The 16,128-nt window shown below is 53.0% G+C and overlaps 1 protein-coding gene across 2 annotated transcripts; it reads right to left on the reverse strand.

Moving 5' to 3' along the window:
- Positions 1-8,829: 8,829 nt before the first annotated feature.
- Positions 8,830-14,080, reverse strand: ATP5MJ (ATP synthase membrane subunit j). Of its 2 annotated transcripts, none has more exons than XM_006739037.3 (4): positions 13,961-14,080; positions 10,430-10,553; positions 9,676-9,699; positions 8,830-9,009 (listed from the first exon to the last, which is right to left on the reverse strand). In XM_006739037.3, exons 2-4 carry the CDS (start codon positions 10,551-10,553, stop codon positions 8,975-8,977), a joined length of 183 nt encoding a protein of 60 aa, XP_006739100.1. In that variant the 5' UTR covers positions 13,961-14,080; the 3' UTR covers positions 8,830-8,974. The 2 variants fall into 2 exon arrangements, with proteins under 2 accessions (XP_006739100.1, XP_081685946.1); XM_081829820.1 differs by lacking the exon at positions 13,961-14,080 and adding an exon at positions 13,024-13,145.
- Between the last annotated feature and the right edge of the window lie 2,048 nt (positions 14,081-16,128).

Genomic DNA, 16,128 nt, shown 5'->3' on the forward strand with positions numbered 1-16,128 from the left:
GTCTCCTGGAGGCGGTGCTCCAGTAGCTTAGCTCAGACCGTGCAGTGCAAACCCACCCAGGAAAGTGGCTAACTGGTCAACCACAAGCCTGCACATTCCCAGGGGACCGCACCAGCCAGTTCCTCCCAAAGGAGAGCCGGGCACTGGCTGAGCCGGCCGACAAAGGATGCTTTGTTCACCTGCTAAAATAAACACTTCCCCTGGATATTTACTCCCGGGACTCGGATGTAATTTGGGGTGTAAGTTACTCTTTAACAGGCCACTTGATCCAGGCCTCCAAGCTCTCCTGAACTAATTTCCTGAAAGAAAGGCGTTCCCACCACCAGCCCAGGTGTTTATTAACCGCCCCCTTGGCGGTCAAGGAGAAGCTGGGCGTGGCTGTCTCCTGTGCCCTGAGCTCCCCCTGAGAACCCAGCGTCCCGGGGGTGGCCCTCAGCCTTCCCTGAGGAAGCAGCAGAGAGGCTGAGCAGCGGGTCCTTGACCTCCTGGGCCGGGAGTTGAGAGGCTGGTCCGTTCAGCTGCACTTTGAGAGAACAGGAGTGGAGTCGGGGTCCTGGGACGAAAGGGGCACCCAGACAGCCAGCTGGCCCCTGGCAGCAAGGCCCAGCGCACACCCACAGCAGCTGCCCCCACACCTGAACTTTCAGGTCGATGTCGCTGGGTTGGCACACCGTGACGTGCTGACCTCTAAAGTGTGAATACAACTTCACAAACTTGGGGGCTTTTCAAATCAAAATTTAAAAATGCACACAGGGTTTCAGTGATGGAGTGAGGGATGAGGGTCAGAAGCATCGTGAAGGAAAGCTGGCCCCATAGTCCCTGCTAGCTGTGACCTATAGTCTGGTGCAAAAAGACGAGCTGGGCCCATCGGCTGTCCCTCTCAGGTGTTTGGACCACAAAGGGAGGAGAGGAATTGCCCACGGGGCCCCCCACGGCATCCTGCCATTGTCGTCGGGGCTGAGACCAGGAGGAGGGAGAGGACTGGGGCAGGGACAGGCCCGGGGCCCGGAGGGATGCAGAAAGCCTTGATCTCTGAGATACCGCTCTGGGTTCCAGGAGGCCCAGGGCCCCCACTGTCTTCTTTGGGCTCCTTGGGGATCCTCTGCCTGTTTGGGCCAACACGAATGGGCAAACCGAGTGAGAATATCCCAGGATGGATGTCTGTGGATACTGGAGTCCTCTCTCCTTCTGCCTGCCTCGGTTTACAGGCAGAGCCGGGAAGTGAGGAGGGGCAGAGAGGGTCAGGGGCTGTCTTTTGCACAAGGTGAGGGTAGGTCTGTGCCTTGAGTCTAGGACTGGTCAAATGTCCACCTCCCAGTAAACACAGGTCAGCTCGCATTGGCTCACATGCTGGGCTGCCAGGACCTGGCTGTTGGTTCGGGGGGCAGGTGGGGAGGGGTGGAAAGAAACCTGGCTCCAAAAGAAAGTGGTCCCTCTGTGGGAGGGGCCTGGTGAGTGCAGGGGCAGCTCAGGCGGGAGGGGCACGGGGTGTTCTGCTCAGTCGCAATAGTATTACCCCCTTTGTTAGCATACATATTTGACCACGAACTGGGGGTGGAGGAGAGTCCTCTCCTGGAGAGAGGGGAGAGCACAAGGCAGGAAGGCAGGACCTCGGATGCTCTGGTCGGGGCTAGAAGTCAGGGGACAAGCCCAACCTGCTGGCTGGACACATGAGGGGCCGGAAGGGAGATGGCCCTGGGCCCACAGCCTCCTCCCTCCAGGTATACCGGAAATGGAGCTTTAGGCAACCAGATCAGCTGACCCTCCCAGGCACTGGTGGGATGCGGCTCCTTGAATGCTCCCTGCCATGATCAGGGGCTGGGTGGGCAGGCAGGCAGGGGCAGGGAAGGGAGGCAGGCATTCCGGTATCTAGCCCTGCTCTGTGGCCTGGCTTCCTCTGGCATCTAGACGCTGGGCCCTAGGATCTGAAGGATCGTGCGTGTATTAGGGACGTTAGTCCGTGTCTGACTCCCTGATGGGGCAGAAGTACAACTCGCTAACCTCTTTGCAGAAGCCTCTGCTCCAGGCTTCCTTTAAAGGCAGGATCTTCTGGGTCGGTGGGTCTTGAATGTGAATGTGATCAGGATCTCCTGGAGGGCTCCTTAAAGCCTAGGTCATGGGCCCCCCCAGAGTATCTGAGGCAGCAAGTCTGGGGTGGTCCCGAGAGTTTGCATTTCTGACCAGTTCCCAGATGCTGCTGAGGCCCCAGGACCCCACTTTGAGAACCGCCGCTCCGGCTGAAGACATCGCAGGACTCAATTCACAAACATGCACCTGCAGAAGGGAACTGTGGCCTTATCGGGCCAAGTGAACCACCTCTTTCCCCAGAGGCCGGCCTCCCAGTGCTTGGGCTCCAGGGATGGGATCCATGGAGTGAGGGCAGCGCCCTGGTTTTCTTCCTGAAGGTGGCAGTGCCCGCGGCTCAGGGAGAGCCGTCCTGTGGGAAGGGGCCTGGGGGGATGGGGGATCCAGGGACGGGGGCTCTCCCGCCTTGGTCGATGACATTGCAGAGGTTGTGTGACCGGTGGTGGCTTGGGACACAGGCTGGATTTTGGAGACACTCAGTCTCCCTAGGTGGGTGCACGCGAGGCCGCTGGTGCAAGTTTCACTGGAAAAGCCACTGGGTTTCCAGGCCAGACAGGAGATGCAGACACAAGGCTCCTCTCTGCCCCTTTTCAAAAGAGAGAAAGCCTGCACTTCAACCGTGGTGTGGGCACTGAGTCCTGCCATTGTCCGCAGCAGCGCGAACCTGAGCCTGCGGGACAGGCAGCTCCTCTGGGCGCCTCACTGTCCCCACAGTCGTCCCTTTGTGGGTCAGGGAAGGCAGCGGGCCCCCCGCCAGCCTCCTGGATGCTCCCAGGTCTCAGGTTTGGGATATCGAGTCAGCTGAGGAGGGTGATGCCAGGGCAGGGGAGAGCAGGTGGCGGGGTGGCCGCCCTGCCCACAGTTCTGTGCGCTGGACCTCAATGCAGCTCCTGCATTCCCCCCTCGCTCGTTTGTAAGGGGTCTGCGGTCTTAAGCTAGGTTGTCAGGAGCTGCCAGGGGGGCTTACTGGGGAGGGGTCCGGGGAGAGACTGGGAGGTGGAGGGGGGCAGGCTCCCAAATGCTGCGAAGGCAGAAGAAGCCACTCCAAGGAGGCATTTCATCTGCGTCTGCTGTGGGGGCGGCAGCCTGAGCCGAGCACGTGTCTGGGGCAGTCAGTGGTCCCCAGAGGCACTGGGGACACCAACTCCTGGCTCTTCCCAGGCTAGTCCTCGGAAGCAGGCTCGGGCTCTGGGTGGGCAGCGACAGTGTCCAGCCCGTCTGGGTCATCCCCAGACCCTTCAGGCTGGGAGGGAAACCGTCCTTGAAATTCTTATGTCATCTACCAAGGAGGATGTGGAAGGATTGAAAGAGCTTAGTGATGCAGGCAGGGCGCATGCCAAATGCGTGGCGGAGGGGGAGGCACGGACCTCATCTCGGGGCCTCCTGGGCTACTCTGGGCTCCGGAAAGAGGGTGTGCTGGGGAGCAGCCTTTGGCAAGGGAAGAGCAGGAGAATCCGGGGCTTTGCGCGGCGGGGAGAGGAGATTTAGGAACGATACCTGGTGATGTGTAAACCAACACCCCCAAAGTGTGGTTCCAGGAACAATGGGCCTCAAGGGCACATGCATTTGGGTCACTGTGGGTTCAACTTGTTTATCCCTCAGTGTGGGAATAAGGTCCTCGGGCACGCCCTGGGAGATCCTGATGTAGGGCCCCATTCCCCACTTCCTCGTCATTCTTCCCGCCTAACTGTTCATACGGTCACCAGAGATATCCCTTACTCTGTTTTACCGAGATGTAGGAAACTCTTACTTACTTTTTTTTTTTTTAAGATTTTATTTATTTATTTGAGAGAGAGAGAATGAGAGAGAGCACATGAGAGGGGGGAGGGTCAGAGGGAGAAGCAGACTCCCTGCTGAGCAGGGAGCCCAATGTGGGACTCGATCCAGGGACTCCAGGATCATGACCTGAGCCGAAGGCAGTCGCTTAACCAACTGAGCCACCCAGGCACCCAAAACTCTTTCTTTTTAAATAAGATTTAGTTATTTGAGAGAGAGAGAGAGTGAGCATGCGGAAGGGAGGACCGAGGGGGAGAGAGAATCCTAAACAGGCTCCATGCCCAGCAGGGAGCCCAACGTAGGGCTCGATCTCACAACACTGAGATCATGACCTGAGCTGAAAGCAAGAGACAGATGCTTAACCTACTGAGCCACACAGGTGCCCCTAGGAAACTCTCTGTAACTGGCATCCCTATTCCGTTAAAATTTACTAAAACATCTGAGCGCCTACTACAAACGCCTGGTCCTGTGTTGGGTGCCAGGCGTAAAGAGGTGAAGTAGTGTCCTTCACATAAATCTGCAATTTGTGATCCGTCCTCCTACACCTGCTTCACAGGTCAGCTTTTTGTTTGTTTTGTTTTTGTTTTTGGATCATGGGATTTAGGCTCATTACAGACCCATTGGCGATGGCATTATGGAGCTGAGAGATACTCTGGAGGCCATTTAATTCGATTACTTCACTTTAGAGACAGGGAAGAAGCCAAGACCCAGAGGCGATAGGGAGTTTGCTTGAGGCCACACACACACACACACACACACACACACGATAAATGGTAGCACCAGTTGGGATCTGAATCCAGCTTGTGCGGACGATCTCCGCTACAGGGGCCGTAAGCTGTACACGGGTAAGGCATTTCCAGAAATCTGCTTTTAATACAAACAGCTGCAAATACAGGTTTGCTTTCAGCGGGCAGGATCAGGAAGCAGGGGCGTGGCAGGTAGGAAGAGATCACTAAAATGTGAGCTGAATGAAGGAAGTGTAGCTTATGAGACTGTTTCTTTAGCTGTAGCCGTAACTTGAACGCATCTTGTCAAGTACTTTTCCAATTCAAAACAATTGCCACTAGATCAAAGTCTTTTTTTTTTTTTTTTATTTGACAGAGGGAGAGACAGCTAGAGAGAGAACACAAGCAGGGGGAATGGGAGAGGGAGAAGCAGGCTTCCCGCTGAGCAGGGAGCCCGATGAGGGGCTCGATCCCAGGACCCCGGGATCATGACCTGAGCCGAAGGCAGACGCTTAACGACTGAGCCACCCAGGCACCCCACCTTTCTTTTTTTTTTTTTTAAGATTTTATTTATTTATTTGGGGAGAGAGAGAAGGGCACAAGTGGGGGGCAGAGGGAAAGGGAGAAGCAGACTCCCTGCTGAGCAGGGAGCCCGATACAGGACTCGATCCCAGGACCCCAAGATCATGACCTGAGTTGAAGGCAGATGCTTAACCAACTGAGCCACCCAGATACCCCATGACATTTCTTTTTTCCTTTTGGACTTTGGCATTTGTTACCCCAGACCTGGAGGGAAACAAATGTAAACGTTGACACTAGCCCTTTTAGTAACAGCGCTGGAGGGGAGCTTTTTGTGGTGTGGTAATGAGGTCGCCGTTGCTCGGCATGATCAACTAGACGTTTGCAGAGTGTTCCCTCCATTTCCTGGGGTTGCACAGTGGCGGCTCCTCAAATAGGTACCATACCACCGACAAAGCTTTGATTGCACGGCTTTTGTTTTCTGCTGAGTGTTTTTGAAACAGTATTTATTGGGAGAAGTTCAAACATGTATACAGACAGAGACTCGTGTAATGACCCCCCACCCCCATGCATCCAGCAGCAAACTTCAACGCATCAGGGCAATCCCTGTTCAGCTGTACCCTCGCTCCCAGTCTATTCGGATTGGTTAATGTTGGCTCACGTATTTGAAGGTAAATCCTAGATATCACGCCCCCCCTCCCCCCACAGATTTCTGCCTGCATCTGCTTGTCTGCACCAAACACATTTTTTGCAACAACCACAATGCCAACATTGTGATTAACAAAGTAACCCGGTAACGTGGGTTCTTTCATATCACTTAGCATCCAGCCCATGTTCGAATTTCCCCAAATGTACCGGGAATGCCTTTCGGCGAGGTCTGTGTGAATAAGGATCGAAGCCAGAGCGGGCTGCTGATGCGTGCATGCCCGCCGGCCGGCCTCGGACACACAGACGCCCATCCCGGCGCGGGCTGCCCGGCCTCGTGCGCGTCTGTTTACTCGTCTGTTCTCTAGATGCTCAAGGCCGGGAGGAAAGGGACTGTGGGCTCATCATCTCTACAGTCCCCATTCTGAAGCAGATGGTCTGAGTGGGAGCCCTGGCTCTACCAGTTAATTAGCTTGGTCGGTAACCAGCTAGTTTTCCTCTAACGCAGGCTAATTGTCCTGTCCAGACCAACGCGGCTTCGTCTGTGAAACAGGGTGACAGTACGAGCTCGCAGGGCGCTGTGCGGGTTGACGAGGTGCAGAGCAGATGGACTGGGGCCTGGCACGCGGTACTTAGGAGCGCCTGGCTCTAGAGATGCAACCCCCCGAGGGCGGCAGAGGCCACATCCTCCGGGGTGCTCCACTGGGGCTCAGGGACCCCTGGGATGCACAGCGACAAGCACGACGAAACCCGTGCCTCCCCCGAGACGGAGTTACAGCGCAGTGTCTCACGTTACACCTTCCGATGCGCGGACCTGCCTTCTCTTCCCTCTGCCTTTGAGGTTACACCAGGGAAACCAGGGCGCCAAGCCAGGATGGGATGAGTGTGTGGGTTTTAGGACAAAAAGGCCTCCTTGTTGTTTCTTCTGGAAATCGGCGGCTCCCTCCCCTAGGTGAGGTGGAGGGGCCTGCCCTCCGCGCGCTCCCCGGGCTCCCCGCGCTCCCCGCGCCCCCCGCGCCCCCCGGGCTCCCCGGCGCAGGGCCGGCGCGGTGCGCGCTGGGGGCGTGTCCGTGGGCCGCCGGCGGGCTCTGGCCCCACCCACCGGCCGCCGCAGGACACCTGCCGTCCCGAAGCTGGGAGGAAGGCGGGCGCGCTCCTGCCCCGTCCGAACAGTAAGCGCCTTCCGGGCCAGCAACGCGCGCCTGCTTCTTCACGCTACAAAACACACCGTCTCCACTGCGGGTTTTAGGGCCAGGAAGCCACTCGGCCTAGCAGGGAGATCGTTTTGCTTCACTTTTAAAGGCATGGCTGGTTCTTGGCAAGTTTCGGGGGTGGGGGTGGGATGTTTATCGTCGACATCCTCCTGTCTGCCTTCGTGTATCACTCACCACAAACTGCCCCCTGCAGCAGGCAACCCGCCCAGGCCCGTCTACCTTTCAGAGGATCTGCTCGGTCTCTTCACGAAAGAAACGGAGTCCGTTCATGAAAGAAATCCCACGGTCCCTCACCCCCCTGCACAAGCAGTGTGGCAACTGGTTCACCATGGCCCATCAAGCATCTTTTGCAAAGCCCTGATGTACCCAGATGCTAACTAAAGGAACCTGCAGGTGGGAAAGTGAGCTGCGCCCCCGGGGCCAGCCTCAAGGGCCCGATCCCTGGCTGCCCCTCTCCTCCCTCCCTGGACAAGTGCAGCTTCCTGGAGTCCCTGCCTCAGCCCTGGCGAGGTGACTTCGGCTCGTCACTGCCTCTCTCTCAGCCTGTCTCCTTCTCTGTAAAATGGGGCTACAGCTCCACCTAGCTCAGCTCTTAGGGCTGCATGAGCGAAGATGCGCAGGGCTGGTGTCTGGGAGCACCACGAGAGCAGGGGTGAACTTGACAGGGTGGACCTAAGGGCCCTGGTGGGTCATGTTCTTTGGATGTGCTTTTTAAAATGAGGTTCCCAGTCATCAGCTTATCCTGGCAAAGTATGAGAAATACAAGTTCTCAGGCTCCTTCCCAGACCAATGGAATCAGAAATCCTGGGGCCCACTAGTCCTTGTTCGCAGTCTCCCCCCACCCCCCGCCCTGCCCCTGGGGTAACACTTTCACATCAACTCTGCATCGAGCCACAGTTGTGAGCTGGGTAGTGAGGCTGAAGGCAGGCTTTATCCCCATTTATACAAAACGAGAAATCTGGCTCAGAGGCCCTGCAAGAGGTAACAGGCATTTGTCAGGCACAGACCACGGCCAGACCTGACATTACATGCCGAAACCAGGATGGTCTCTGCACTTAGGAGAGAAAGACAGCTAGAGACCGGGACCGGGGCCCGTTTCTGTTCCACAGCCAGACCTCTGCTAACCTGCAAAGCACCAGATTTCGGATGAGACTCGCTTTGACCCCTACTGCTTTCGAATCTTCCTTACAAGTGCAGTTCTAGGGGCACCTGGGTGCCTCAGTGGGTTAAGTGACTAACTCTTGATTTCGGCTCAGGTCATGATCTCATGGTCGTGGGATTAAGCCCTACCTCGGGCTCCAGCTCAGTGGGAGTCTGCTTGAGATTCTCTCCCTCCGCCCCCTCCTCTCTAAAATAAAAATAAATCTTAAAAATAAAAAAGTACAATTCTAGGGGTTTGTTAATTGCCTTAGATGGAGGCAAATATCACACAGTATTTAATTTAGCCAAACTAGGAGAAATATCAGTTTTTTATATTATGTACTTTGCCTTATCAGTGACTTCCTGATAGAATCTTCTAGAGCTTATAAATTTCACCCACCACATGAGCTCATCCCTTATTTCTGCAGTGTTTTACAGTTCAACTAATGCTTTTTCACACCTTCCCTACTGATCTTCACAATAACTCTAGGTGAGAACTGACATGCAGTCCCGCTGTCCACACGAGGAAACACAAGGCTCAGCGAGGTCACAAGAGTAAGTGGCAGAATCATCTGTGTAGCGGATATTTATCAGACATCAGAAGTGAGGGCCCCGTCGAAGCCCCAAGCCCTACGGTCATCGGGGTGGCTCGGCTCGCTGGGATTCTGACTGTCTGCCGTGTGGCACACGGGGGAGCTGACAGAGGACACGGGCGTGGGCAGTGGTGCACCTCAGGTACATTTATTCACGCCACAGGGGACACAACACGTCTACAGGTGTACGGCAGTGCTCCACGTTCCCATCTAACAGCGCACTGAGGTCTACAAACAGACTGATGCTCCATCGGACGTGCGCTCCAAGTACAGCCGGTCAATGATGGCCATGAGCAGGCGCAGGACTGGAAGCTGTAGAAAGAGACGAATACAGACATCATTGCAGAAGAAAGGAAACCACGGAAGACAGTTTATTACGTGAGTATTAACAAGTCAGAAACTGTAAACGACAGTTTTCAATACCACGAAGACACGTGGAGGGGCATTTCTAAGAGGAGCGCCCAGCAGGTGTGAGGGTTTCGTGTACTCCCCTTGTGCACCCGGGAGCCCGCCTGCCAGCACCAGGCCGCAGCGCAGGGGAGTGTCTTCTCCCCAGGGGTCACCAGCCAGCCCCGGGGCTCTGGGAGGACTCAAATGACTACAGTTCCACTGTCATTTGGGGAAGAGTGAAGACATGTCCAGCACCAGGACATACATTCATGTGGTGCTTTCTCTCCAGACACATTTCACAGGGCGGCTTCCTGCACAGCTAGCCTGGTGCTGCCCTCCTGGTGGCAGCAGGGACCCCGTTTCCTAGTATCCCTGGCAGTTTTACTTGGCCCGAGGCGGTGAGCAATGGTTTTCAACGCTCAGACTGTAAGAAGAACCTCAGAATTCTCTTTTCCAGCAGGGAGAGCAAACTTCACGTCCTCTAGTATCCACTGCACTATATACGTTTGTAAGCATGACACACCTTGTCCTGAAAAGGTTCGATGGTGTTTCGCGTTCCCCATCCCTTTGAAGAAGCAAAAATCTTACCTTTCAAAGCTTTACTTCTTTTATCTGAAATAAAAAGAAAGAAACACTGGTTGTATCAACGCTTTACAAAAATGTTTTTGGTCAACTGACCACTGCTAAAATCAACATATGGCTGAAAAATCCACAGCTGAGGTAAAGCGGTTCCGGGAAGTTTCAGCAAACCGAAGTTTCGACAGTGCCTCCCAGCCAAGAGGTGGCACCGCTCCCACCAGATACACTAGGAGCGGTGAAGGACTCCCCCGCTCCCTACCATTCCCCACACTCCAGTCTTGGAGTTTACAGTTTCTCCCTTCTCTCCTCTTCTAAACCAACTGCTTATTAATACATGATTGGGCCTCATCTCTGTTCCACTGAGTCATCTCTGCTCCAAAGGTCACCCTGCCCCCACTTCTATTATAAAAACAGTTCGAATGTTCACAGCGGTGGGACAGGTACAGTAATACACCACACGCCAGGACACTCCACCCCTAACGACTTCCGCCGTCTCTTCCAACAAAGGACATCTCTTGTGCATTCAAAACACCATTGGTACACCTAGGGAACTCAGAATCCCCCATTATCAAGGCCTTGTTCACATCTTCCCAGTTGTCCCCAAATGTCTCTTTACAGCTGACATGTACTCCCCACATTTTAACAAAGGGTTCTGATGCTCACTTCTGGGTAAGAACTGTTGTTCTTTCACAAGATGAATCATGATTCCTTTTGAAAATGATGTTCATCCTGCCTGCTAATGAATCGACATAAAGAAACTTACCAGCACTCCTGATTTTATAAACGATGACACTCATCAACCCCATTCCTAACCAAATCTCCTGGTAAACCTGGGTATAGTAGGGCTTCATGGGGATCCAAACATTTTTAATAAGGCTTTGAAGCATCTGAAAAGGAACACAGTGATAAATATTACCATCACTATCTTTTTTTTTTTTTAAGATTTTATTTATTTGAGAGAGCGAGCATGAGCAGCGGAGGATGGGCAGAGGGAGAAGGAGACTCCCTGCTGAGCAGGGAGCCCGATGCGGGGCTCGATCCCAGGACCCTGGGACTATGATCCGAGCCGAAGGCAGACGCTTAACCGACTGAGCCACCCAGGCACCCCACCGTGACTGTCGTTTTAAAGCTAACTGGTAAGAGGTTCCCATATATTCTTAAAGTTGACCGTTTCATGTGCCACTCTCCAGCAGCCATTCCTACCCGTAATGGGGCCCCCACTCAGCAGCTCTTCAAGCCCCACTCACCTCCAAGGCTGCCAACCTCAGCCATCCTGGTGCTCCACCACCCCTCACCCCTCGAGCCCCAGCCCATGCCATCTTGCACTGTCCCGAACGTCCCTCTTCCTCACAGCTGTTCTCCACTGATGCTATGCCCAAAATTACACACCACGTTTTTCAAACTTTTAAATTAAAAAACTAGTATGTTTGCATCACCATGTGAAGAACTGCTGGCATTCAGAGCTGAAAAAGGACACAGGTCCTTGTGAGACCCACACTCAGCCTAGAAATCTGCTGCTAAATGCAGACAGTGTAGGATGATGAGGTCACTTCCTGAGAGCTGCAATTACGACATCACTTATTTAATGAATAAAAACAGGTACCTAATTACTGGATTTTGATTGGGAAAAGTCATCAAACGCTGAACTGACAAAGTTTGCTTATAGGAGCAGGTCTCAAAAGTAAGGCTTTTGATTATAATTTACTAGACTCTAAAATTTGATGCCCTTATTTTCATTTTAGCTTTGTAACATCTCAAGTGGTCTATTAAACCACAGTCATTCAAATCATTGTCAGGAATAACCAGATCCAAGTACTTTGCATTTTCCTTGAAAACACTACTTTGGCTTCAGTTAGTAATGCCGCTCGTCCCCACCCTGACCAGAGCCTCATCTACCACTTTTTTGCGTCACTATTCGGGCTACATGGAATTTTACTTCTCTTCACTTTCCTCCTGCATGATCATTATTTACTCAGTAGATGTGAACTGAGCACGTACTAGGTGGCAGGCATTGTTTAGGGGCTGAGAAACCAGCTCCTAAGGCGGCGGAACACCTGCAACAGGAGTGTCCTTGACAGAGGCAGTGTATGTGCCAAGACCCCAGGTCAGGACGGACTTGCAGAGTCTGGGAGGAAAGGGAAGCCACAGTGGCTGCCCAGATTCAAATCCCGCCAACTTCAAGTGCCTCAATTTCTTCCTCTGGAAAACAGGGATAAAAACACCACCCACCCACAAAGGGAGCTTATGAAGAAGAGCTCCTCTGCATCAAGAATTTACAGTGTGTGGTGTCCCATGCTGAGTGCTGTGATATACAATACCACGGCTAGACTATGGGAGGGAGGAGGAACTGGGTCATTTAGGGCCTTGGAGGCCATGGCGAAGAATTCAGCTTTTACTCTAAGAATGTCGGGCAAACCCACAGCACTCACAATGAGCTTACATACTTACCTCCTGCACCACTGCCTAACCCCTACGAAGTGGCTACTTGTGAGAGAGTTGCTGGGGGTCACACAGCTGGATCTATGGATCACCCCGCCCCCCAATCCTCATTACTAGGGAGAATCAGCTCGTCTGAGAAGAGAACTTATTCAGGCTGAGGCACTCTCCTAAAGGCTAGCCAGCCCCACCCCCGCACCAAGTGTGACCTTGAACGATGTGGTTGTGTCCTCCTCCCAGAACCCCTTGCAGAGACGTCTACCCTCACACTTCCTGTCCTCAGACTGGGATGCTCTGTCACAGCACGAGGATCCCAGAAACCAACAACCCTGCCCTTAGAAGGTGCCTGAGAAGACCCAAACAGGACCTGCAGGAGGCCTCTAAAACCCCAGGTGGGAAGAAGAGTTCAGAGGGACCGAGTGCATTCCCTCCTCCTCGAGCCTGGCAGTGACTGGGCAAGAAGGTGTTCTCAGCTCCCAGTGGGGCCAGAATCCTGGGTTCCAATCCCAACCTTGGCCAAGTCCCTGGAGTTGTCCTTTCAGAAGGTTGCCCCTCTGTGACACAGGGTTATGTCCACCCGCCTCACAGGGATCTTGCTGGCATGCAAGGAGGGAACGTGAATGGCTCAGCTGGTCATCGGTCACAGCAACAGCAGAAGGAAGTGCTACAAATAACCCGCTGAAGGCAATGGTACCAAGCTCCTGGGATCCTAAGAGGGAGAATATAAGAAGATGCCCTCACGTAGGCCAGATGAAGATCTGGATGGAAAACAGCAAAGCACACTGAGAGAGTGCAAAGGAGGGAAGAAGGGGCTGCAAAAACGTCAGCTACCCCATTTTCTGCTCAGGACTCAGGGCCCCCAGCATTGTCTCTTCACCTAGAATTATCTTGGACTGCTCCTCCTACACTACAAACACTTACCTATCCCCGCCCGACTTTCCTTTTGGCCAAGATTGTCATAATTTTCTGGACAAGCAACCTCTTCATAAAGTGAGGCCCTTTCCCGTCTGAGTCCACTGTCCGTCCACATTACCAGCTCTGTGTGGGGGTTTTATTTATTTATTTATTTTAAAGATTTTATTTATTTATTTGACAGAGAGAGAGGCAGCGAGAGCAGGACACAAGCAGAGGGAGTGGGAGAGGGAGAAGCAGGCTTCCCGCGGAGCAGGGAGCCCGACGCGGGGCTCGATCCCGGGACGCTGGGATCGTGACCTGAGCCGAAGGCAGCCGCTAACGACTGAGCCACCCAGGCGCCCCTGTGCGGGGGTTTTAGAGCACTCACTCCTCCAAAGGCCCATCCTTTGGTCAAATGGGCGTCCCCTGTGTCTGCGAAGTTTTGGGCACGTTAACAGCAAACTATTAGCTGGCCTTACACGGGAGACAGGTACGTCTGAGCCGCTGAGGCCCAGACTGGGATTCCAGAGCCTAAGTGCCACACAGTTGCAACCGTCGCCTCTGAGCCCGTCGTGCGCCCCGTGTCCCCTCCCTAAGGCCTGCTGTGCACTGCGCTGCAAGAAAACCCGAGGTACCAAGGAGAGAAGGTACGAAACGCGGGGCAGGCGCTCCAGGCCGGGGTCGGGGCTCCATCTCTAAGCGCGGCGCGCCCTCGGGCAGGTGGCCGACCCCGGCACGGCCGGGGCGCGCTCCCCACCATCGGAGGAGCGCGGCGGTCCCGGCCAAAGGACAGGGAGGGACTTCCCGCGACCCGCCAGTCCGCGGAACGCCTCCCTTCACCGGCCGGGGGCCGCGGCAGGACCCCAAGGCCAGCGGGGCCCAGGCGGCTCTCTCGCTCGTCGCCCTGCGCCCTGCGGGCCCAGCGGCCCTGCTCGAAACAGCCGGCCGCGCCCCCCGCACTCACCTCGGCGCAAAAACCCCGGCTCAGGCCACCGCAACACCCACCGCCAACGACTTGGAAAGGTCACCGAATGCGCAAGCGCCGCGCGGGGCCCGCCGGGAAGGCGGAAGGAGCGGCGGCGCTCCGAGGCCAGAGCGCCTCCCGAACCGAGCCTGGGCGCCACAGCGCCCCCAGCGGTCTCCCGGTCAACCTGAAAAAGGGGCCGTCTTTACTTCTGAGTTAAAGGCTGAGACGTCGTCTCACCTTCGTGGTTTTCTTGCTCTTTCTCTTTGTATTAACTTTTTTGCTCTGCACATTTTTATGCAGCGACTTCTGTGCATAGTAGGTTTAGTCAACAGACACTGGGCTTAACAGACACAGGCTTTCAAAACAACTCGGCTTACTATGTGCAAGGAAATAAACAAGACTGAAAATTTCAGCAGAAAACTGGAAACCGTAAAAAAAGAAACAAAAAACCACTTAGCCGATCTGAAAAAGAACCAAATAGAAATTGGGTAGGTTTAGCAGATTAGATCAGAGAGTTAGGGTACAACAGAAAAGTCCCTCATATGTGTAATTGAAGGCTCAGAAGGAAAGGAGAGTGAGATGGGCAGAAATATTAGAAGAGATAATGGCTGGCTGAGAATTTTTCAAAAGTGATGGGGACAGGGGCGCCTGGGTGGCTCAGTCGGTTGAGCGACTGCCTTCGGCTTAGGTCATGATCCCAGGGTCCTGGGATCGAGTCCCGCATCGGGCTCCCTGCTCTGCGGGGAGCCTGCTTCTCCCTCTCCCACTCCCCCTGCTTGTGTTCCCTCTCTCGCTGTGTCTCTCTCTGTCAAATAAATAAAATCTTTAAAAAAAAAAAAAAAGTGATGGGGACAAAAAATACACCAAAGATTCAAAAAGCCTTCCAGAAACCCAGCAGGCAGATAAATGAAAATAGACCAACACCTTGAAACATCATAATAAAACCACAGAAAACTAAAGATGAGGAAAAAACTTAATTGTCAATCTAGAATTCTATGCATGCCGAAATTAGCTTTCAATAAGGAAGGCAAAATAAAGACATTTTGGATAACCAAAGACTGAGAGAATGATCACCAGTAGATGCACAGTTTAAAAAAAAAAAATCAATGTTCTTTATTCAGGTGGAAAGAAAGTGAGCTCAGATAGAAGGATGAGGACACAGGAAGGAAGAGCAACAAGCATGGTCCTGCTTCAAAGGGACAAAGGCTTAGGACAAATGAAAACTGCATTCACCACCTGAAAATCTTGCTATTTTAGGATAGTGGTGCTCAAATTGTGGTTTGGGGGTTTCCAAGAACTCCGGGGATCAAAACTATTTTCATAACAATGGCAAAATGTTTTTGTCTTTTTCGCTAGAAGTATCTCACAAGGGTTCTGTGGCATTTTCCAGAGACCAACTTGTGATGTCACAACAGAATGAATACAGAAACAAATATGAGAATCCAGCTATCTTCCATGAAGGCAGACATTAAGAGATCTACAAAAATGTAGAAGTGTCATTCTTCACACACATATAGTGCCTTTTCATCAAAATATTCCCTTTAACATCAAATAGGTTTATTATTGCTATTTTTAAATGAATAAGTAAAGTGTCTCAGTTGTAATCCCTAATAAAGTAGATGTAACCTACATAAACAAAAGTTCTCTAGTGGCTTCATGAATTTTTTAAGAAGATTTTATTTATTTGTCAGAGAGAGAGAGAGAATGAGAGGGAGAGCAAGCGAGCACAGCAGGGGGAGCGGCAGGCAGAGGGAGAAGCAGGCTCTCCGCTGAGCAAGGAGCCTGATGTGGGACTCCATCCCAGGACCCTGGGATCATGACCCGAGCCGAAGGCAGACGCTTCACCGATTGAGCCACCCAGGTGCCCTGCTTCATTAATTTTTAAGAGTATAAAGGGGTCCTGAGATAAGGACCCAGTTTGTGAACCACTGTCTTGGAAAAGAATGTTTGAGACTTATAATAAGGTAGGAAACTGCTGACGACGACAACAAGCATTTAGGAACAACTTACAAATATCATCATAATCTATTTTAAGATAACAAAGCTTTTGAACTTCACACTCCACTTGAGATCAACAGAATTTTCATGTCTTTTGTTGCAAAGCCAAAACACAGTATGAAAAATACATCTTCAAAGGAAACAGAGTATTTGAAGGCAGAGCCACC

The sequence above is a fragment of the Leptonychotes weddellii genome, chromosome 9 (assembly GCF_054177405.1).
Source record: "Leptonychotes weddellii isolate Sample4059 chromosome 9, ASM5417740v2, whole genome shotgun sequence".
NCBI classification, from domain to species: Eukaryota; Metazoa; Chordata; class Mammalia; order Carnivora; family Phocidae; genus Leptonychotes; species Leptonychotes weddellii.

What these genes read in the sequence shown, in the direction of transcription:
- ATP5MJ (XM_006739037.3), bottom strand. Translation starts at nt 10,553, where the DNA reads ATGCTTCAAAGCCTTATTAAAAATGTTTGGATCCCCATGAAGCCCTAC. An exon ending in TTATAAAATCAGGAGTGCTG is followed by an intron (nt 9,700 to 10,429) that starts GTAAGTTTCTTT and finishes TTTTTATTTCAG; the next exon opens with ATAAAAGAAGTAAAGCTTTG. An exon ending in AAGAAGTAAAGCTTTGAAAG is followed by an intron (nt 9,010 to 9,675) that starts GTAAGATTTTTG and finishes CTCTTTCTACAG; the next exon opens with CTTCCAGTCCTGCGCCTGCT.